This window comes from Athene cunicularia (genome assembly GCF_003259725.1).
Source record: "Athene cunicularia isolate RWA chromosome 3 unlocalized genomic scaffold, athCun1 chr3_part1, whole genome shotgun sequence".
Classification (NCBI taxonomy): domain Eukaryota; kingdom Metazoa; phylum Chordata; class Aves; order Strigiformes; family Strigidae; genus Athene; species Athene cunicularia.
The window spans coordinates 66,143,530-66,155,297 of NW_020799097.1; the positions used below are offsets into that span (position 1 = coordinate 66,143,530).

Here is an 11,768-nt window from a genome sequence, read left to right on the forward strand (position 1 = left end):
CTTCCTTAATTTTACAAATCTTATTTCAAAGAGTCTCTCATTTTTCAGAAAGCCTTTGCCAACTGATGCATGTTCCTCTTGAACAAGCTGGGGGAGTGCTCTGTTACTTAATACTAAAGGAATGTGGATTTTTAGAAGTTCTCATTTATGCTGTTCAAACAGCTACACTGTACACATTAACTTGTAAATATTTTATCTTAATTTGTATTAATTTTGAGCCCAGTTGTCTGTATTGTAATAAAATATTTTAATGTAAAATTGTTTGTGTATTAACATTACTAGCAGGAAAGGCAATAACTTCATTGGGCCTATCACTTAATTCTGACATAGCTGAAAGAGTAAATTTAGCTTACACAGCAATAGTTTTGCACTTCTTAGTGTTACTCAGGAAAAATAAACCTTTAATTGTTTCAGTATAAACACTAATGGTTTTTGTTGTCCTCTACCTCCCCCTCTTTGCAAATTTTATACTGTCCCTTAACATCCTGACACGATGAGTTTGGGAATTTCTCAAGCTGGATGCAATCTACCCTCTGCTTAAAATGTTGTGTCTCTGCCAAAGTTGAAGATCCTTAGCAACTCCTAATTATTTCTTATTTTTAAAAAAAAAGTTGGTCAGTGAATATATGTTTTGTTTAATAGTCCACAGAAGGCACCCTGGTAACTGTAAAAACAGTGGCTGCAAACAAGAGTCAGCTTTAACCATGTAAAATTATACAAGACAGCAAGAACCCCTCCCACTTTACTTGTGTCCCAATAATGGATAGAATTACTCAAGAGTAGGAACATGTAAAATTATTAATTTTCAGGATAAGAAATGAAGATGCACATGCATTTGTGATTAATTCCTAACCCTCAGAGGACTGTTCTTACAGATGCATTACCCTATGCAGCTGAAATTACCACCTGATAGTTTTTCCAGTTGTGTGCAACAAGTTTATTCTCAGTTTTTACTGTACAGTTTTGTGGAAGTTAAATTCCTTGCATTAAAGAAGGTATACAACTGATTTATGTGCATTTGAATGCTGGCTTGAGCTGGCTTTGTTCTTTCTTATGGCTTTAAAAATCCACTCCCTGTGGTTTTCTCTCCCTGTTCCTTCACATAATTTGGCAAGAAACTGACTAAAAAAAGTGGAGAGGCAAGGTAGATGCAAAGGATTTTACAGTTTCAAAGAAACAAATAGTATGCAGAGATTCAACTATCTAGTGCTAGATTTCACGTGAGCTTCATTCCATTCCATCCTTTAACAACCACCCACCTTTCATAAAAAAGTGAAATTATTGATGTTTCTCGGTCAAACAAGTAAGAGTTAGAAACCAGTGATGAGAAACTGAGCAAAGCATCAGCATTCCCTCCTAGCCAAGGCTCCAGCAGGGTGTGGCTCAGTTTATGTCGGTCATTTGTAAAGTCCAGCCCCACTGACATGGCATTTGCTTAGGAGTTAACTGAGGTAGAGCTATGACGATTCCCTTTTCTCCCAGTGCAACCCATTTCAGCGGTTCCTTGTAGCCAACTAGCTCCACCTGAAGTAGAAACATACAGGGTAATCAGAACAGCGCCTTTTCAAAGTGCATAGGGTTGCATCAGTGACAAAAGAAGTGCTGATCCATAGTTACCTTACTGTCCAATTAGCCTTAAAAGCCCCTTGCCAACCAAATGAATGATAATTATTAAAATAGAAAAATACTTGTAGATGATAAGTAAGTAATAAAGCTAGGGAGAAGTAGTTAGGGTTGTAAAAGGTAAAGAAATACTTTTCAGAAGTATTTGGGGTGGAATCTGAAGCAGGGATCTGGCTGCCGCGGTACACAGCTTTATATCAACTACTTCTGAAATAGAGTCTGTTTCCCTTGGGCAACCTTGTAGTTTTGAATGGACATCAGTGTTTCTTACAGAGCGCAGCCAGATATCTCAAGCAAAGCTGACCTAAAGAACCCCTCTGCTAAAAACACACAAATAGGTTTAATGGTGAGACTCTTACACACCAGCTGGTGAAATGCTGAAAGCACTGGAAAGACGTCTCTACCACCACGGAATGTTACTTTCTTGTGCATATACAGTCCAGATGCCTCTCCAAGATGCATCTACATCACTTCTGAAATGACTCTTTCTTCCTTATCACAGAGGTGTCTTAGCACCAAGTAGATTATTTTCATATAGAACTGGACCAAAAGAGGCAGTCCGGAAGCACCCTTAATGCATTTCAGCAGCTAGTGGACATCCAATGCTTGAGAGCAGAACAGAGCTAAGCCAAAGTGAATCCCCACCTTAAATGCACGGTGTTGATAGCCAGTCCTGAGCACCAGCTGTTCTGCTCTATAAACCTGCTTCCACTGGGGTACGCTATTTGCTAGTGTAGGAGTGACACCAGTGTCCTCAACTTCTGAACACCACTTGCTGTAATAGACACATCTAGGGTTGCACTGACTTATTATTTAGCCTCCCCAGGCAGCAAAAACCTCTGTGTGCTTTCCCTTTGTGCATGGCTTTGACTTCAAACTACTGCACCATTACATCAATTCCAGTATCACCAGTGTCCTGAGGATGGTCATTTATAAAGGTCATGCTGAGTTAAGAGGCTACACAGGAAACAAGAGGGGCAGCACAGTTTTTTTTCCCCTGCTACTTGGCCTCTTTTTGTGATCTTTAGTTTGCAAGCTAAAACATATCCCAGCAACAACTCAGTCTAACTTTGTTTGTTGGAGAAGAAATATCCCACTGGGAGGACTATGACGGGGAGGTTCCAGAACAGAAACAAACATTTCGCTGGGTCTCTTCCAACACTCTGTCCTAAGAGCTGTGCATTCCCAAAGATACCAGAAACTAAAATAAACAATGGAACGTGACAAATCCTAGAGGTGTTTTCCTTCAGAGCATCTTTGTTTCTTGCACTGTGTGTGAAAAATCTCACTATTCTAGAGGGGAAAGGGGGAGTAGGGGCATGCTGTATTTTACCTGTGTTTCTCCAAGCTTAGCCTGTGGCTCACCAAGTACCAGAGTCCCGGAAACTGGCCAGTTAAGGAAGATAGCATTGACTTTGCCTTCTTTAGGGATGAAAGTGTACCTGGGTTGACATGGGGAACAGAAATGCATGTTAGCTTCTCCTTGTAAATCTTCTGAAGTGATACATAGATTGCTTTTCAGACTGGGAAAATGGATTTGAAAAATATCAGCAGTAATTACATTTTCACACACATAACTATCTTTTCAGACAATGTATACCTTTTAATACAGTACTGTTCCTTGAAAATTATTTCCAACAAACTAGAGGTAATAGACACTTATTAAAGAATTGAACTCAGAGGTCAACATCTACAGTAACTTTAGCAAGCATATAACTCACTGCTGTTCAGCCATATAAGGAGGTACTTGCAGGGCAGGGGGAATCATTAACAGAAAATTTTGGGTTATATTCAAAAAAACACACTAATTCACGTTATACACAAATGTACAGATAATACACTAAAAATAACAAGAACATGAGCGACAACAAAGCTTCCACCTTGCACTGCTAGTTTCTTAAAAAATTAATTTCAGCAGACATTATCTACAGTATGTCCTTGGAAATCTTGTGGCATATACTTGAAACATTCCTCCCTCTTTCCTTCATTTAGTTACAATGTTTTATTGCTTTTGTAAGTAGTGGTTTTACTAAACAGTCAATAGTTCAGCATTTCAAGGCTAAAGCCAGATAGCCAAATCTTACTGGGAACAGAGGTAAAAAGGCCATTGGGGCAGAGAAGAGGGTCAAGACGAAAACCCTGATGGATCATTAAGGCTTTACAGCAGCTATGAGGCATGAAGGCAGAGGCGAGAGTCCAGAGACTGACTCAGTTTAGTGACCAATTGCTGTTATCCTCCCACGCATTTTTACCTTAAAAAGAAATGCAGCATATACTAGACTGATTTCTAGTTTCTATGTCTTCCCGTTTTCTCTCTGAACAGTGAAATGAAGTATTGTTTTGTACAGATAAAACACTTCATTAAAAAGTTTTGTATTTCTGGATTTATATTTTTTCTTTATAGTTTCTGTTGACAGCTACACTAAGAAGTACAAGATCACTAAGGAAATGCTTGCAACCTTCCCTTCAGCCTCAGCATCATCCCAAAACTACAGTCTCCTACACCCTTTGCCTACCTACAGTTTTATTTTTATGTGCAGTTACTTAAACTGACGAAAAGGTTAATTTCTTCACAGCATACAAACTAAGCTGGCGATTTCTGTAGCATCAAATCACTAAGAACTTCAAAGTTTCACACACACTGCTTCTGCTTTATGCAGCCTATGTTTTGATTCCATAGCCTTACCACACATCTGGTGTGACCGTGTCGTTCTGTGCTCTCCATGGTTTCGTTCCATAGATGGCTTCCCCGTTGACTTTCAGCCAGGCACCCATCTGCCTCAGGCGTTCCTCAAATACAACAGCGATGCGACCATCGTGAGTGGGCCCGATATTCATCAAGAGATTTCCTCCACAAGACACTGTTTCTACAAGTTGCTGAAATGTTTTTAAACACATACACAGAGCATATGGTTACAGCTAATGAAATCATACATTTGAAGTATTTCCTAAAGTCTGCCATACTGCTTCAGGACAATGAACTGAATGAGTTGTGTTACTGCTGCACGTTTAGATTTTGGGGGTCATTCCAACAGTCAACACAAACTTTAAGCTCCCATAAAACAGAGCTCTGCTGTCAATTTTTGTAGCAGAAAACAGCCCGAAATACATTTTTGCACTAATATGCCTGACTGAATTTACATTAGAATCAGATCCTATAACTTTTTATCATTTCAACTTCTGCAGGAATTTCACAAGGGTTTTACCAATAGAATGGATAGGTGATTTCTCTACGCAAGAGGAGAATAAGGCTAATAGATGACACTTCATTTTCACTGAAGCTGAGAGAAGAAACTTCCTTCTTTCTCTCTTTTATGCTATCCCTATTTTACAGAGACATCTGTAAATCAGGAGGCAGCCTTCTACAGAGTCCTTAAATATTTGTGTTCACATCCACACTGCCCTCCAGAGATCGTGGGCTGAGATGCACAAGTCTAAGGAACAGAGCTGGAGACAAGTTACTAAATGAATTTAAACCTCTGAAAAGACATTACTTCAATTTGAAATTACCTTTTGCAAGGACAATACTAGGAAGAGACTTAGATTAAGCAACAATAACAAACAATCTTCCTCTTACCAGCTGAATGTTACAGTTAAATCCATTTACCTGACAGATCGATCAGTCTTCCTTGCATTCATTTTTCCTAAGCTTCAAATCCCTCTAAGGTATTAATCTTAGACTAGCAAAGGGAACCCATGTTCTGTTAACACCAGCTGTATGCATCTGTTAGTGTGTATCTGTATGTCTGTAATAAGCGTGTTGGTTTTTCTTTTTTAAATGAAGTGGGATGAAAGGAAAGTTTCTCGCTACGAGGTGAAAAGACTATTAAGAGTTATAAATGTTCCTAGCTAGAAGGAGAAAAAGATGTCCCCTTCAATTAGGAGTTCCTAAACAGGAACTGTGAAACTGTAACTTTGCTTCTCATCAACTTAGAGGTGCAGTTACTAGAAAAATTTAGTAGAAAAGGTAACTATGAGACTATCCAGATCAGATTGGGCAGTTACTCACTGGGGAAACAGCTTCTAAGAAACCGACTGAATTTTTACTAGATATTTTTCCTCTTAGTCATTTCTATAATAAAAATTACATGGATATTCCATCCTGCCAGTGTTAGGCTGCAAATGAACAAAATGATTTATTATTTCATTAATTCATTATTCAATTGAAATAATACTTTTTTATAAAAATAGATACATAATTGAAATGTTATATAGCATAATATAATAATTGGGAGGGAGAATCAGAAGTTGCAGGCAACTCCTCTGTCCCACTGTACCTTCACCAGGTCCTCAATTGTGAGATAATCATCAAGCTGGGTGTTCCTCCTGTAGCCCCATGACCTCCTGTCAATAGTCATACAGTTCTCCCACTTGTGAGGCAGGAGGTGGCCAGGATTATACCGGTCGCTACAAGTGTAGAAGCCACCATGTGTACAGATGCTGCCAACTCCCCAGCGGTCATTGGTCACAACTGTGTCTCTGACTGGACTGAAAACAGAGAAATTTTATCATTTTTATTCTATTAAATACAGTCACAGCCAGTGTAATCCCCTCCCACAAACTAACATTTAGGATGACTTCTATACTATTAATTTATTACAATTACATTAAGTACAATTTCAGGGATCCTAGTCTCATTCTTTTGCACCTCTATTTCAAATTATCTGCTTGTCTGTGCAGTAGATGATACGGGAAGAATATGATTAAGCAGAACAGCCAAAACCATCTTAACTGATTAATCTGCAAATGTGTTAAAAAATATGAAAGTCTTTTTCTAAAGGAAGCTCTGATAGTTTTAGGGAAGACCTGGATTCTGTATTTCAAGAAAATTAATATTTAAGTAAGTAGAGATAACAGGTTCCACAAAATACACAGAAAATGAGACAAACTAGACACAGAGCAGAATTTCAGATAAGGAGCTAAACCAGCATGACTATGCACCTGTCATTATACAGCCAAGCCAAGAAACCAGTGCTGTTCCAGTAAGTATCTGGTGCATTTCCATTCCCATCAGACCAAATTATTTCTGGTTGATACTTGTTCACAATTTCATAGAGTTCTGGTAATGATTTGCTGGTTGGAAACTTTCTTGTCTTAAAGACATTGGTGGCATCCTCAAGGAAGAGAGGATTAAACCATTCAAACAGGGAATGATACAACCCAAAATGCAAGTCAGTCCTGTTTCTAACAGATGTTGCTAGTTCAGCCACAAGATCTCGTTTTGGTCCCACATCAACAGCATTCCAGTTCCAAGAATACTTGGACCCCCACAAAGTAAAGCCTGAAAAGAGAAAAGTAGAAGGATAAGAAAGGGAAGCAGAAGAGGGGAAGTTATAGTTCCTCTTTTTGGAAAGTAGTTTGCAAGTGTGTTGCAAAAAATAAATATAATAGAAGTCATATATGTAATAATATTGTTATGTAATAATATTGTTATCATGGTATAAAGCATGCCTATAATCTTTTTATGCACAATGACAGTAGTCATAACATCAGAACACCATGCCAGATATGTTTATGTATTTTTTATACATACACATATGCATTTATATTTTCCAGTTCTGTACTGCTTAGGATAATTATTCCTTCTCCTTAATTGTTCACTCCATTCATATGTCCCAATTAAATTTACCAAAAACACAGCAACTTTCAAAGCATCTACATTTTCTCTGAAGTATCAAATGTGAACTGTGAATACATATCCAACAGTTGGAAGATAAAATGCTTTCTCAGTTGCAGAACGCACAAGCCATCACTTGCATTTAAAGACTGTTCTCCTCCCTTCCCTTTACATCTTAGGCAAATGTTCACTTTTCATTTGTCTTGACATTTACAACAGCTCGATCAACTACTCATTACATGTATATAAGCAGAGTGCAAAAACTCCCTGAAACAGCTTTTAAAATATCAGCATTATCAGGGGGGAGTTAACATTTCAGATACACAGCATTCCAACACAAGCACTTTCAAGTACTACTGCACTGCAGACTTAAACCACTGCCACAGGAGCTGCACTCTCAGCCTCAAACTGATTTATATGTATTGCCTAATAAATCTTGCAATATTTTTGTGATATATGTGGATACATGTAATGGTATCAACTAGACAAACAAGCTAAAAATTCATGCCCACAGCTACAGGACAGACTAAATGAATTATGGTTCTTTTGAAATCACTGGGAATTACGCCATGGGCATCATCAAGATCAAGATTTTATGTGTGTCAGAGCCGAGATTAAAACTCACAAGTTAAAGAGTTGCTAGTCCTGAACCCGTATCTCCCCAAAGACCAACATCACGCACTAGATGTACTATCGTATTGCATCTTAGTATTTTATGCTTCCTTTGCTACCATATTTCCTTCCAACCACTTTCTTTTTCTTTACTTTTCTCTGCAAAGCATCTTACAATTACAGTGCCAAAAATCAATCATGCCTGTAAAGTTACAGACCTGGTTCAAGGTTTTGGCTTCTACGCACTGCATCAGGAAGAGCTATACCCTGTGTATGCTTCTAACTCTGAAGTTGACTCCTGGAACATACACCTGAATTCCTTGGAGAAACCTATAGAGCTCTGTTAACTGCCTGTACACAGCAGCTCTTTATGTTAAACAGCACTTTTGTGGTTCCCTGAGCAATAAACTGCACACAATAAACTATGGCTACTGCAGGAAGCTCAGCTGCCCCTGCTGCTTCAGGCTGTCTTACCTACAGCATGATAACAATGGCACAATCTATTTTTCCTCCTATGCAAGCTTTACGGCCATAGCTTTTGTGTAAGAGTCAGGAAAATGCATACACATTTCTTAGGTGGTTTGTTTCCTCTGTGGCTGGGTTGGGGCAGGTAAGCCTGCTTGGCTTTCTCTATCTCTCTTAGTAGGCAGAAAAGTCACCTGGATTTTCTTCTGTTGACAGAAATGCAACAAATTACTAACATTCACAAACCTTCCACTTACCTTCATGATGTTTTGAAGTTAAGACAACATATTTTGCACCTGAAGCCTTCAGAATATCTGCCCATTGGTTGGAATCAAAGAATTCTGCTGTAAACAGTGGCCCAAAATCTTCATAGTTGAACCCCGGTGGGTAATTTGCCTCCATAAATTTCACATAGGGCTCTCTCTTTTCCTTCTGCCAGTACCACCTACAAAATGTAGAGCAAAACACACTTGCTGGTGTATTTTTAGGTAGAGAGAATTTAAATCGTCAGCTCCTATTTGAGTTCACACCGAGAGGCACATGCACTGGAGGTACATGACACTGGCATAAGACAAGATTGCTTCAGAGGTTTCCTTCTCTCTGTCCATGCTCTACATCTTTCAAGCACTCCACTTTGGAAAGGCCCCAAGATTTCACTTGGAGCAACGAAGTAAAGCAGCTACACTTTGAGAATGGAAAAAAATAGCAGTCTTGCCCAATACACAAATCCCAAGACCGTACTATAGAGCACAGGCAGACAGTCCACATAAGCAGCTCAGGTGGCACAAGGAATGCACTTTTTCTGGACTAACATGACTCACCCTCCTCAAATCTCACACATCAGCCATGAGGCATCTCTAAGCAGCTCAGGTGGCACAAGGAATGCACTTTTTCTAGACTAACATGACTCACCCTCCTCAAGTCTCACACATCAGCCATGAGGCATCTCTGTTCTGCCCCCCACACTGCAACTCCTGCAACCCACAAACACATGAGCCAACAGCTTTACCTCTCTGCTGGTCCAGAGTCCTCTATACCAAATGCAGCTGAGTGACCTGATCTGTGAGCAGACGCCCACAGTCCCAGAGCAGGAGAGAGCTGTGACTGCAGGGCACTGCAACCACTGCACGTGTAAGGCTCTGAAGCGAAGGCACCCTACTAGAAGGCACGTCTTCCAACAACAACCTGCCTCCGAGAGAACCCCACACTCACAAACGCACCTTTGCCACAGGTTCTAACACTCAGGCAACACATCTACCAACCTACCAGTGCACCAGATCTAGGAACCGAAAGGAAAAATAAGTGGATTATCTCTTTTTGCACCCCACCTAACAAAGACAGGGACAGTTTCTATCTTGTGCTTCCCCACAACATCGACCAGTATTGTCAGTATTCCAACTGGCCTGGAACGCCACTCTGTGGTCTGAGAGTGGTCTCTCAGCCTCATCAGGGGCAGAGATCATAAATCACCAAAAGAGCACTATTTATTTTCAACCTTCTCCATCCTTTCCCTCCCTAGCAATGAAAGAGGAGTTCCAGAAACAGCCTGCAACAGTCCTTCCTGCATAAACAGGATTATTGCTGGAGACCTTCTAACAGTAACATTAGTTGTGACTGCTAACACTCATGGAGAAGAGGGTCTGAAAGGAGTCACCTTTCTGCGAATGAGGCCAAGTAGCAAAAACCCTGTTGGCAAATTCAGACATAAATGAAAACAAACTGAAAGTTAAGGAATAATGCATGCCAGAATCTGAATATTTGAAGTGGATTTCTTTCTCCTGTCCCACGCTGGACTCTGACCTCTGTTCTGCAGGACCGCAGTAACTGTATAGAGTTGTAACCTTCCCAAACAGACCAGCATAAAGAAACATGATCTCTGGCAGCCAGCAGGGAAAAAATCTAGAAAACAGAGGCTGAGAGAGCTTTTGTCATTGAAAGACTTGGGGGGATGGAACGACCCAACTCTGATTTTAAAGTGTGTAACTGCATAAAGAAACAGGTAATATCCTTGCTTCTCTCCCTTTGTCACATGGTTTGCTAACACGAGTACTTCTACTCTGACACAATTAGATTCTAGAAACATCCTGACCAAGGCTGTGCAGCTTCGAAAGAAGGAGGACAGGCTGGGCGATTTCAGAGTTTATGACCTTCCATTTGAAGCTGTTAACCCAGCACCTCAATCTGACTGCACATGCTGCCAGAAGGCGCTGAAGCAGCTCTACACCCACATGTGCCTAAGGATGGGAGGCTACAGGAATATAAAACACAACTTCATCCACTACGTTAGTGTTTTGGGGTCTTTTTAGAGCAACAGAAGTCGAACGCTTTGTCCTGACTCAGCGTACCACTATCGGAGCACAGCACTCAAAAGTACGGCTTGAACCCACGTCTAGCTTCTCCCTCACTAGGAAAGTAAGGTATTAGTAAATGGAGTCCACATTACAAAATTGCTGAAACCCTTGAATGTAACTCTGAAAAGAACAGACCAAATATTGTCAGAAAACAGTGGTTTGTTTGTATCAATGCTGGTTTGTTTTATGAATGTTGCATTTAAGGTTAACCATAGCTCTGCCACAGAGCTGCTGTTATCTTCATATTGTAAATGATAACGTGACTCACTCAAATTCACACAGGAAGTATTTGGTAAAAGAGTACGGAGAGAAGATAACAAAAAAATGCTTACAGCCTTAACCAGTGAACACTCACAAACCAAAAGTTTTATTCAGCCTTTGAATTAAAATTATTTGAAGAATCAAGAGCTTCAGGCTCTTTCAAGTGGAAAGTACTCTTTAATAAATAATAATAAAGAAGAAAACCATCAGCAACACAAAATGTGCACAAGAAAACAGCAGGCAGTTTGCCAAGCAAGGAGGGAGTGATGGAACACCTGCGCTCCCCACAGTCAGTGCCAGAGCACTCCAGCAAGAGCTGTGCAAGGCCTGGAAGATCTCCAACGCCCATCCCCACAGGGCCTGGGCAGAGCCCCTGCACTCATCCCTTCACCGTGGCGCTGGAGAGGCCTCCTTCTGCCACTCCACCAACCACCTGTCACCAACGCTGTGGAAATCACATCGTCCAGCTCTCCAAGCTCTCTGCTTAATTTGGTTAACGTTAGCCAAAATATTCAGGCGTTTTAGGGCTGGGCAGACATACCAGAAGCACATCAAACTCTGTTTCCTTCGTAAACGGTGCCACAGAGTCCGTGGTCTCACTGTCCAGCCTCAGGTGGAAATAAACCTCTTCCCACACACCTCAGCTCCGGGGTCAGGCTGCAAAGGGGCTTTAAACCCAACCATCACTTTAAGGGGGGAGGGGAACACCAAACCAACTCCCGCCTGCTCAAAGAGCTGCTTTTTCCAAACGCACCCCTGCGATGGCCGGTGCGACCCATCCGCAGCAGCTACTCCGGTGGGACCCTCCCAGCTGCCCCAGCGGGGTCTGAGGGGGCTGC

General features: G+C 40.8%; 1 protein-coding gene across 1 annotated transcript; it reads right to left on the minus strand.

The window, feature by feature from the left end:
- Positions 1–11,762, minus strand: FUCA2 (alpha-L-fucosidase 2). Its single transcript, XM_026844445.1, has 7 exons — positions 11,471–11,762; positions 8,575–8,762; positions 6,565–6,904; positions 5,901–6,111; positions 4,310–4,500; positions 2,957–3,065; positions 1–1,524 (listed from the first exon to the last, which is right to left on the minus strand). Exons 1-7 carry the CDS (start codon positions 11,479–11,481, stop codon positions 1,384–1,386), a joined length of 1,191 nt encoding a protein of 396 aa, XP_026700246.1. The 5' UTR covers positions 11,482–11,762; the 3' UTR covers positions 1–1,383.
- Between the last annotated feature and the right edge of the window lie 6 nt (positions 11,763–11,768).

Excerpts from the sequence above, each read along its gene's own strand:
- FUCA2 (XM_026844445.1), bottom strand. Across the intron at positions 4,501-5,900 it reads CAATTGAGGACCTGGTGAAG|CAACTTGTAGAAACAGTGTC; the intron begins GTACAGTGGGAC and ends AAAACATTTCAG. Across the intron at positions 1,525-2,956 it reads CTAAGCTTGGAGAAACACAG|GTGGAGCTAGTTGGCTACAA; the intron begins GTAAAATACAGC and ends TTTCTACTTCAG.